General features: G+C 40.8%; 1 protein-coding gene across 1 annotated transcript in view; it reads right to left on the bottom strand.

The window, feature by feature from the left end:
- LOC126175203 (PAN2-PAN3 deadenylation complex catalytic subunit PAN2) overlaps positions 1 to 12,180 on the bottom strand; it is a 319,055-nt gene that overhangs the window by 88,860 nt on the left and 218,015 nt on the right. Inside the window, exon 15 of the mRNA XM_049921812.1 lies at positions 510 to 649. Within this exon, the coding sequence (XP_049777769.1) occupies positions 510 to 649 (140 nt within the window). The remainder of the gene's footprint in view (positions 1 to 509; positions 650 to 12,180) is intronic.

Genomic DNA, 12,180 nt, shown 5'->3' with positions numbered 1-12,180 from the left:
CAATGTGAAAGTAGAGTTCAAAAATGTGCCTTTTACATGATGACTGTGATTTAATTAATGATATTCAAGAACCAAGAAAACATGTTGTACAGAATACATGACATAACCCACTTTCTTTCCTATGCCCAACCTCCTGTCCTATTGCATTAGCAAACCAGTAAACACACTGTTCATTATGCTGCCACAAACTATTAATAGGGCACTATATACAAAGTCAACATTCACCACCATCTCTCAGAGACATTTGGAATTATCTGAGAAACTTCTGTACTTGATTTTTATGGTGTTCACAGTAAACCAGTTCTTACCACCCTCCATCATCCCATGTGTTGTTCCATTTTTTAATATCATACTTAAGTCAACTCTTTGTGAAAAAATATTGTCTTTATCACTGTTACAGATGGAGGAGGAGGAGGAAGAAGAAGAGTAGTAATGATATTAGTAGAAGTGATAGCACCACTAAAGATACAGAGCAGTCACAATAATAAAAGCACAGTGAATGCACACACCTGAGTAGTAGGAGATGCAAAACCCTGCATGTCGATATCTCCATCTTTGCGTAACTTTGCTGTCAGATGTGCAGGTAACCATGGTCGGACTGCTGCATGAGGCGTGGTTGTATCCTTTGTAGTCACGGGGGGTGATGACACTATAACAAAGATGATTTTTCTTCAGAAACTAGACAAAAAAGTGATGTTAGCATTGGTGCAGCAGAAAAAAATTTTAAATTAGAATTTCCCGATATAACTGTGATGTTGACAAATGCCTGACAAAACAAGTGTGAAACCGAATGGGCAGAAGCAGCCACACAACAGTTACTTATTTTATTTTCCTAGTGTAGGATCTCTCGTCAGCACATTTCAGTCATTATGTTTATGTGCATCAAAATAAGAAGCTGCCAGATAAGCTACGCCAATAGAATCACCTTTATGAGGCCCATTCAAAAAATCCCAGAACATTGGTAATTTTGCGCTAATGGTGTGTTGGAACGAAGTGCGGTTGGCATCCCTGCACACAACTGTGTTTAATGTGTAGCTGACAGTAGATTCATTGTCGTATTTCTGTTAGTTATTATTCAGTGCTGTATTGAGTACAATGTTGTGTCGCACAGTGTGTGAACTCAGATGGCACAGTTAGAGGAGCACTGTGTCTGAATTACATTTTGTGTCGAACTCAAGAAAATCTTTGCAGAGACACACCAAATGACGCAGAAAGCCTATGGTGGTGAGTGCTTAAGCTGTACACAGTCTAAAAATGGCCAGACAGAAGTTAAAGATGTCACTCTTCCAGGACGTCCTTCTACATCTACCAACGACACCCGCGCCAACAAAATTGTGCGTGCCAATTGAAGACTTGACTGATCATATAATGTAGGCTTTCACGGCCGGTATTGTCTTCACTTAAAACTTCTGGACTGATAGGCCATGGTCTATGTATAAAACTCTTTCCTAAGGTTTCATCTCTGATTGCGGGAGACGTCTTCTGAGGTACAGCAGTGAACTGCGAAGAGAACTCGAGGAAGCGCTGATGATATAGCACTACTGTCCATCACGTGGTGTCGGCTATGAGACTGTCTCTGGTAACGCCAACATTCTTGATTGAAAGTAATTGATCGTCATGCTTGTGGTGCAACGCTGACATCCAAATTTTATCCAGTTTAACACCTTCATCTTTCCTGTTAACATTGTTACGGTGTTTATCAATCTCGATAGCCTCTCTATACATGTGTGCATAATAATGCGAGGTTTTAGCCTTGTCTCGCTGAATTTTATTTAATGATCACCTTCCTGGTAAACAAGTTCCGCTACAGCTGATTTATCTGTGTGACCCAGGTGGCAATTCCTCTAATGTCCAACATGATGGGTGTTCATACTTCTCTTTGTGGTACAGATATAAACCTGTCCAAAATGTACCCACAGAGGATATTGTAGCAAATATTGAGGCAGGTATCCGTCAGCTTCCACAGCAGTCTGCTGACGTAATTAGGATGGAAACGGCTAGGATTTTATGTACTCGTAAGCCACCTAACAGTAATTTGTTGCAGGCACGAAGGAAGGCACTGAGGGATATAAATGCAGATAAAAACATTTTGTTCTTAATGCAGATAAGGGTAATGCCACCGTCATATCATGGAAAGATCAATGATATTTTGGTTCCCTCCAATTACAAAAAAACTCCAAAAGGATCAGACAATGAAGATTTTAAGAATGACCAATCGACTGGTGAAAGCAACTTCATTTGCCTCAGACGATAAAAAGCTGCTTTGTAAAACAGAAGTGTACCCACCTAGACTTTATGGATTACCCAAAGTGCATAAACCTGAGGCTCTGTTGAGGCCAATAGTCAGCACTATAGGCAGACCAACATACGAGTTAGCTAAACACCTTGCCTCATTGCTGCAACCTTATGTTGGTAGGATGGACAGTCATATTAAAGATTCAGCTCGTTTCATTGACAAGTTAAAGGAAATGAGCATGGGCCTGGATGATATCCTCGTCAGTTTTGATATTGTGTCGTTATTTGCCATGATTCTGGTAAACAAATCTGTCTTATGCATACCAGATATTTTTCCTACCGATATTGTGGCATTATTCCGACACTGCCTTATCACAACCTACTTTCAATACAATAGTAACTTTTATGAAAAGATTCACGGGGTGACTATGGGCAGTCCTCTTGGTCCTGCTTGGTTAACTTGTTTATGGAGACTTTTGAACAACGGGTATTGCAGACTGCCAGTAAGAGACCAGCCAGATGGTATCGCTATGTAGATGACACGTTCGTAGTATGGACACACGGAGCAGAGGAGTTGGATGCCTTCCTGACACATTTAAACAGCATTAATCCGAAAATCCAATTTATTATGGAGACAGAGACTAATGGGCAATTGAATTTTCTGGATGTGTCTGCGATTAAATGACGGGACGGAACGTTGGGCCATAAGGTGTATAGGAAGGCCACAAATAGTGATCATTATGAAGATTCAAACCACCACCCTAGACAAAAAAAGAGGTGTAGTGAAAACCTTGGTAGACAGGGCATACAAAATTTGTGAACTTGTTTATTTAAAAGATGAGATTGAATATCTATGGTCAACTTTCATGAAGAATGGCTATTCTAGCAAGGATATAGATCGAGCATTGCAATCTAGGCAGAGAATCAGGAGCAACAACGAACAACTGTCGCCCAAGAGCAAGGTTTTTGTTCCGTTCAATAGTAAGGTCACAGATCGCATTGGAAGTTTTAAGCAAGTATGGGGTGGAAACTATTTTCAGACCCACCAGGAAAATAAGAGAATATTTAACATTGTCAAAAGATGCATGTCATCCTTTGGCTACACTGGGAGTATATAAAATTCCTTGTAGTTGTTGACAGGTTTATATCAGTATCACAAAGAGAAGTGTGAACACCCGTCTTGCTGAACATAAGAGGAACTGCCGCCTCGGTCACACGGATAAATCGGCCATAACGGAACATGCTTACCAAGAAGGTGATCATGAAATAAAATTCAGCGAGACAAGCGTCATATCTAAAACCTCGCATTATTATCCACGCATGTGTAGAGAGGCTATTGAGACTGATAAACACCGTAATAATTTTAACAGGAAAGATGAAGGTATTAAACTGGATAAAATTTGGATGTCAGCGTTGCACCACAAGTGTGATGATCGATTACTTTCAATCGAGAATGTTGACATTACCAGAGACAGTACATAGCCGACGCCATGTGATGGTCAGTGGCGCCCTCTGTACTGCCTATATAATCAGCGCTTCCTCGAGTTCTCTTCACAGTTCGCTGCTGTACCTCAGAAGATGTCTCCTGCAGTCAGAGACGAAATGTCAGGGGAGAGTTTTATCATCAACCACAGCCTATCAGCCTGTAAGTTTTAAGTGAAGACTGACTGCCTGAGAGATTGCAGAAGAATGTAACATTTCAGTCCAACTACATCATGAAATCCTGGAATGCATCGTGTTGCCACCAAGTACATCCCACAGTTCAGGAGTCAAGATCAGAAAGACCTTTGTCTCACAATCTGTGAAGAGCTTTTGGATCGTGCAAATGAGAATGAGTTATTTGTTAGAGAATGATGTTGAGACCAAGGTTCAATATTTACAATGGGTTAGGAAAGATTCCCCAAAACCAAAAGAAGCTCGTCAGGCAGGTCAAATGCCTGCGAGAAAATGTAAGAAGAAAACAGCCTGAAATGTGGTGAGACAATTCATGGGTCTTGCTTCACAATAACGTACCAGCACATTCCTACCTGTTGGCGCATGACTACTGCATAAAAGATGAAATCACTGCGCTGCCTCATCCTCCACACTCTCCAGACTTGGCCTCTACAGGCATTATTATTATTATTATTATTATTATTATTATTATTATTATTACTACTTCCAAAGTTGAAACCCTCATTGAAAGAAAATTCACAGATGGCTCTTTGCGTGGTCCAGCAGGAGGTGCATCAAGACTGCTTCTGGAAATGGAAACAACATTGGGAGCAGTGTATCAATTGTGGAGGAGAGTATTTTGAAGGAGACCATGAACAATAAGTAAAAGGCAAGCACAGAAAAATTTTGTGGTCAAAGTTATGCAATTTTTTGAACAGACCTCATATAAAGCATTCAATTAATGTGCATTTGTTAGGACTTTATGCACAAGGCTGAATATCAAATTCACACTTACTAGTATAATTCAGTTTTCTTAGTGACATATGTGTGAATTGTATTCATGTAAGTTACTACTTTATATGTGTTTGGTGAACACACTAGTTGTGAATCGGATTTGCCTCAAGTGGAAATGTATTGGGCACAAGGGAGACGATGATGATAATGATGAGGCATTTAAGCACCTTCAACTGTGATCCAAAAGTTGGTTTTAAAATTGCTTGGATATCTGACTCTATACTGTAACTGCAATATGGGGTAAACAGGATTGTTCTATTTGGCATGACTCATGGAGGTCCACAAAGCGGAATTCAAGAAATTTTAATGATACAAGGCATTGTCTATGATTAATGCATATGGTTATCCATTTCTGGAAAAAGTATTTAAAATTCAGCCTGCAGCTGTAGCTAGTTTGAGTAAGAACAATAAAGGAGAATTTCACCAAGGTGGCCTGTTCCCAAGTGTGTCCAGTATCTCATCCATTATAACTTGGCACCCTTTGTGGAAGCTGCTTGTAGCACAAGAAAATGAACCTCACCACACATGCAGACAGAGTATACCTCTGCGTATCTATAAAAGCAGAAATTATACAGGGAACTAACAAATGCTTAGCTTAATCAAACAAACTGAAATAATCTGTTGCCAGAACACGTTCAATAATGATATTTGTTGCTTTACATTACAAATCAATTGAATGAGGTACATTTTTAAGCAATGGCTTCTGCAATGTTTACCAACATAGCTGAGTGCTCAGCTTGGCTGACTACCATGTACAGGATCCCGGTTCGATTCCCGGTACTACCAGGGGTTTCTCATTATGCTGAATGAGGAGCTACTTGATGAAGTAGTACTGGCTCCAGATCACAATAGCTGACAATGGCCAGAAGAGCAGTTTGCTGACCTCTTACCCCTCCATACCTCATTCAATAACACCACTGGTGGTGGGTGGCACGGCAGTTGATCAGTATTGACAGGCCTGCCAATGTCTGTGGCTGGAGTTTACAATTACTACAATGGTCCCTCACACAGTATTGCTTGCTAGCTAACATTGACAATTACTTGAGATCAGTCAGTATCAGCCTCAAAGTCATCTAAACTGGAGATGATGATTTACAGTCTGCAATCATGCATCCACGGCAAGTTATTAACTTGATGCTAAGAATGGAAATACAGAAAACTATAAAGATGTAAAATGGAGCACATGAATTTATTTCTATCAATCTAAATTAATTTGAGTTTTACTTCTTATCAGTCTGAAGACATGACAGTCAGTACATTGTAATGTTAATGTTTGTCACAACAAATACATAATATTGCTTTACTTTTATACTAAGTGCCTTCCATTGTTATAATTTAGACAACTATGATATTTACTACCCAAAGACTCTAATTTCAGTACCCCACCTAAAACAGTCTCTCATCAAATACTATGTAAGAACTCTTTTGTCTCCTTTAAATCTCAAGGTAGCATATTCAGATTGTAACTGAGGCAAATGAAATTTTGTGTTATTTTTCATTCTTCACTTGAGGTAAAAAGCATTAAATATTCTTTCCCACAGTCTTGGCCTCTTAAGCATCAAATGTAAATGTAATTGACAAGGAGCTGTTTTAAAACTTTTAGAAGCTGGAGACTTCAGAAATTATCTACAACCAGAGAATAACCATTACTGCAGACGACATTTATTGCTCACAATAACAAATAGTACAATAATGAATAACTTGTAGGTACTTAATACATAGTACAATTTACCTAAAGATAAGCCACTCTATTGGTCTTTAGTACAATAAAATAAACAACTAGTATCACATATACAATTATTGTCCCACTGTTCATTCCAAGTAATTTGCATCCAGTGACTGCACACACTCCAATGCTCACACTGCTGCAGTTAGCAGTATACTCTCTGCTAGAGAGCACCGTCTTCCGGCATTGGTCATTCATGACATTGCCAATGGATAAGTGTGGTGTGACCTGAGGTCCCTACACCACACCTCTGTAAGTAAATGAAGAGAAGGTTTTTTAACAAACTTGAGTAATATGATGTTGTCAGCTAGATTGAAATGAAACTGCACTTTTTGTTTGTAACGAGTTTCCATTGTGGCTGGATGATGGTTGGTCAATTGGTATTGGGAAGTGACTGCTACACCTAGGTGGGTGACAGCTAGTTGATTTCCAGGTGGGTGGTGCTGCTCTGGATGATGTTGCGGTGCTGGCAGCTGTGGCATGGTGAGTGTTTTGTGTCCAGTGGTGGCCTGTACTTTGCTGCTGTCTTCTGCACTTAGGACAGCCCAACACCCATTGGTCAGTGGACACTACTGTATCTACCCCTTTAATAGGGAGAGTGAGTGTCCTATTGTTTTGTCCCATAATTGTGTATAGGCCTTTGTGCAGCAGCTCCAGTGATCTGTGTAGTGGGCTGCATCGGAGGAAAATTTGCTTCATTCTGGCAGCTCTTTGATAACAAAAGTATCCTGTTTTCCATTCCATGTAGTTCCACTCAGTCACATAGCCTTCACTTACCTGCGGAGTACCATGTGGCAATTGTTAGCAGGGTGTGGGTAGCCCGGATGTGGTTTAAAAAACTCACCTGGTAGACGCAGAGATTTGCTGTACATCAGCTCTCCAGGAGCAGGCATGAAGATCCTATTTTAATGCACTTCACAATTCTGACAGCACTACTGTGAGAATGTCAACCTATGAATCCGCCATATAGCACATTATATTGGCATCCACGGAATGGTGTAAGTGCTCCAAAATGCCATTTGTGGCTACATGTTACGGTGAAGTCCTTGCCATGTATATCCCCTACAACTAGATCATTGCACAAAATATTTCTAACTCCCACTGCCAACCCTGATTGGAACTCACAAGCTGCACACAGCTCAAAAGTGAAACAGAGGCACACACACACACACACACACACACACACACACACACACACACGAAACAGAGGCACAGGTACACACACACACACACACACACACACACACACACACACACAAACACACACAAACATTCTCGGCAGTTTGTTTTTCCTAGTGGCATACCTCTGGCCACCACTGTGAGGCAGTAGCAGTAGTTCCATGCAACTGGGAGTCGAGGTGGATGTGTGAAAATCATGCCTCTGGGATAAAAGAAATACTTAGTGCAGCTCATACATTCTGTATTATTTTGCAGTTCTGGCAGGGGATGTAGGTCTGAGTCCACATACAGCAATCCTTCTGTATAACAAGCCACACAAAATGCTGCTTTGCTAGCATGGATTCTTGGCTGGTTGAGTCTGCATAGAATCAAAAACCCCTCATCTTACGAAGTCCAGCATATAAGACGACTCTCGGCCTGCTGACACGTTGCAATATGTTGCTCCTTAGTACCTGGCATTGGCATGCAACACATGTGCAAGAGTATTTATTTCCTCGTAGTCAATCTACACTGCCACCAGCTCAGTGAAAACCCCAAGTAAGAAAATACTTTTCACTCTAAACAAAATATTGGGGGTGACTTTTTTGAACAGCAAACATGTTAAATATCTGTTCTAAATTGAGAAATAAAATTTAGCTGGTTGCTTTGCAGTGAGAGATGATTACTTTGTGGTTACAGAAACGTGAAAGAAAAAGTGCAGGAATGAACTCAGATGGCAGACATAGTCCAATCACGGAGACCCACAATCTCTGGAATTCATTTCATCATCACTATCACCACGTAAAGGATGAGGTATAGAAAGACAGAAAATACAGCCCTCTCACAGTGCAAGTCACACTTGCGACAATGAATCACCACTCAAATGTCCATCGTAAACCAAAGTTCAAATTTAAAGTCACAAGCCCTTATGTAGTTATGAGTGAACCATTTGCAGCTTCTAAGTAAGTTTGCATGCAGCCACACCTGCCACAGCTGTTGCCTGAAAAAGACATACATGTCTAAGCCGGTATCCACCAAAAACTGCATCTTAGAGGTCCTATCTGTTACTACTAAATGTCGCAATAGTTACCTGGGCTGGTGCTCATGGCGGACTTGCCCAACAGGTGTGAGAGGCTGCTATCAGCATTTCCTTACCAGGAAGATGGCATCTGTATCTATGTGCTCTGTCGCCAAAACAACGGCAGTAATAACAATTATTCTGGCCACTGGGAGTGAAGAATGCAGGTTGCATTGTATGTGACTGTGTGAGGTCTCATTGTATATGCCAAGGGCTACAACTTGCCATGTCAACTCTCAGTGTAAGTGCAAATTGAGATGCATATAGCACGTGTGATGTGACACGACACTACAGCGCGACGTGCACATTCCACACGTGTCGCGCGGGTCAAACGCATATTGAGACGCGCACACATACTTCACACATGCCAGTTGGCGACGCTCTGCGCTGACAGAAACGAAGAGTGCGCACAGTGTAATCTTTCTCAAATGATTTTGCAGAAACTATTCACTAAAAACATTTCATTTTTACCCTGCTTGTAGCGTTAAATGACAGCTTCATGCCGAAGTGCAAATGATCTCGCTAATGGTTACAATTATTGTGGTATACACTTTTCAGTAAGACACTATGCAAAATTTGCAAAGTTTGCAATGGAAAATAGTGGTCGCTATGATCTTGTGTTTGGTGCGTATTACACCATATGTTGCTGTGTATGAAATTTAGCTAACATGTTAAATTTTTCTTTAGACTTGGGAGGAAGTCTTTATATGCCTCCGATATCGAGAAAATGGATCCTATGTAGCACGCTCACTCCCGGTCTGACGCACGCGAGAATGAAATATTCACAACACCTCTCATATCTCCTAAACCGATCGAGACATCGAAATGATAGTTTGGCATATGATAAAACACAAGAAGGAGAGTATTTTGCCAATTCGTAAACACATGAAACTTTCTTATCTATGGGGATATACCAGTAGTCATACTCCCTTTTTATTTTGTTTTTACTCCAGTCACTGTAACTTTTTAAGAGTTATTGACAGCTAGTAAAATAAGAGTGTCCTAGTAGGAAAAGAAACATGAAATTTCTTGTCTTATGATACTGCAAACCGACAGTATAAGGTTTTTCATAAACTATTGAGCTCTTTGATTGCCAAGTACTTGTTTAATGAGGCACTGTGTTTCAGAATTCTGTCGCAACAGCTGCTGTTGGATGAGTTTGTGCATATTACACTGTGTTTCGGCACAGGAAGTACAATTAAACCTGTCAACAAGATAAATGTAGCCATTACCCATAAACGGTGATGCGTCTTCGAATGAGAAAAGGTTAACAATTCACACAAAATAAATGCCAATTCTGTTGGAATTTTGGTTGAATCCCCATAACCCATCATATTTTTAACACTGAACAACTGGAATGGAAACTCACCAAAGGATTTTATTCCTTCTCCTGATCTGAGCAGTATTAAAATAATGACGAACATTCCCTTCAGGTGGAATGACAGGCACATGCCAGATGCTGGTTACTCAGCTACGGCTTGCCAAATTGACAATGTATGATTCACGAATAAAATAGGTGTTACCGAGAAAAATAAACAATTGATCTGTCGCCCAACACAATGGTCAGTGGACTGTCAGCAGCTGAGCATAATACTTGTGAAAGGGATGCGGAAGCCAGCCATGTGTGCCTTGTGAGCAGGAGTTCGAAAAACATTGTCATGACAGTAGATCTGCCTTTGTCAGCAATACATTTCAAGAAATTAAATATATCTAATCACCACACTCTTTCAGGATACTCCTCCTTTAGTAATAATACCAACAATTTTTTTTTCATTTGTGTACCCTGTTGTATAATTAGTTTATTAATGCTGATAATGTGCATGCGACAACTGAAATGTTTTTTTTTCAACACGGCGAGCCAGTTAAAACATTGTTATTTGTGACTGCCTTTCGACTTATTCTAGCTTGCAGTGGAAATGTGATGTCCACTTGTACATAGCATAATGTCTCTTATTACATACATATCCAAGTAATGATAGTGAAACTTAAGTACTTCATTCCTAGGACGCTTTTACCAGATGCACAAAGGTGTCACAGCTGTAGCAATTACGCCTTTTTGCAACAGATCATAGAGATACATCAGCATTTCCTGCCTTGCTTCTAGATAGAGTGATTTTATAATATTCCTTACTTTCTTATTCACTACCTTCACGATGAATCATCTGTCCCTTCTTACGGCCTGAAAACATTGTGGAGGCAGAAGATATAATCCCAGTGGCTAATGGGTCAGCAGTTATTGAACTGTTCATTGTTCTTGACAAAAGAATAAACAAAACAAAAGAACTATACAGGTATATGTAACTGAAAACTAATATGTACTAACGAAAAGAGATGGAGCGCTTAAATGCTGAAAAACGATACATTACTCAGTGATAATAAGATTCAGTATACAGTAAGGCCGTATTTTTCAGATGCTCAATACTTTCACTGCTCATATGCGCCATGCCGAAGTGAACATACGGCAGGACTGCCTTCCTGCTCCCTGCCTCACCCCTAATGCGTGGCGTGTGGCGTGAGAAACTGTGCCACAACCACAACGCCGTGCGACCCAGCGCAGGCACGTGTCATCTCGCGTCACAATTTGCATGGTCCCATTTGAGCCAGTGAAGTTATGAAAAGTGCGCTGTGCTGCATTGCGCCACACACGTCTCAATTTGTGCCTAGCCTCATGACACGAGGCGATATCGGCCAGCCTGTCTCTGTTGTGCATTATAGTCAACACCTGCTGAGTGGTGGCCTTAGTTACTGTGTCTGCGAACTCTGCTAAATCACAGAAGTTTGGCTATTTGAGAGCAGGGTGTGATGCATATCTGGCAAGTGAGATGTTCATATGGACCTTAGGAGTGGTCCTGGGATGTCCAATCAGGCCAAGGTGCAGAGTAGACAAGGAAGTGTGGCAGCTTTCTGTTAAAAATTTCCTTTCTGTGCAAAAATTGTTCTAAGAGAGGGGAACCCACTGAATGAGCTCGCCTTTTAGTAACTCAAGGTTTCCAGAGGCAGGCGGTTTCATAATAATATCCCTAACGTCATTGGCAGAGTGTCTGTCCAGTCACAAGTGCACATTTGGTAGAGTCTTGTGTTATCCTTGCAGTTTATTTCACATAACATGCATCCAAGAAGAGCACATGCAGAGGTGCTTGCAGGTGCAGCAGGCAGCAATCTAATGGCTTGCAACAATGTCAATGGATAGATGCGGAGTGACCTGTGAGCTGAGGTTACTGCAAACTTAACCGTGTGGAATATTATGGTGAGAGAACTTTTCTGCAATCAACATGTTATGATATCCATGTCTGATCAGATAGGTATATGGCTGTTGCTTCATTTGTATCCAAAATACTCTCCACTGTTTCCATTCTGACAACTGAAATATTTAATAACTGTGAGCTGTTTTGACTCTTACTCTTACATCTCAAAAGTCCACGATAACCTCCGATTCCTGCTCTAACTCCTACGCCCATCACAGAACCTTACCCCCAACCATCTCTCTTTCCACCCCAACTCCCCCCCCCCCCCAACCATCTTCTATATGCTTCCC

This window comes from Schistocerca cancellata, chromosome 3, assembly GCF_023864275.1.
Source record: "Schistocerca cancellata isolate TAMUIC-IGC-003103 chromosome 3, iqSchCanc2.1, whole genome shotgun sequence".
Taxonomy (NCBI): domain Eukaryota; kingdom Metazoa; phylum Arthropoda; class Insecta; order Orthoptera; family Acrididae; genus Schistocerca; species Schistocerca cancellata.
This window is presented reverse-complemented; position numbering and strand designations above follow the sequence as displayed.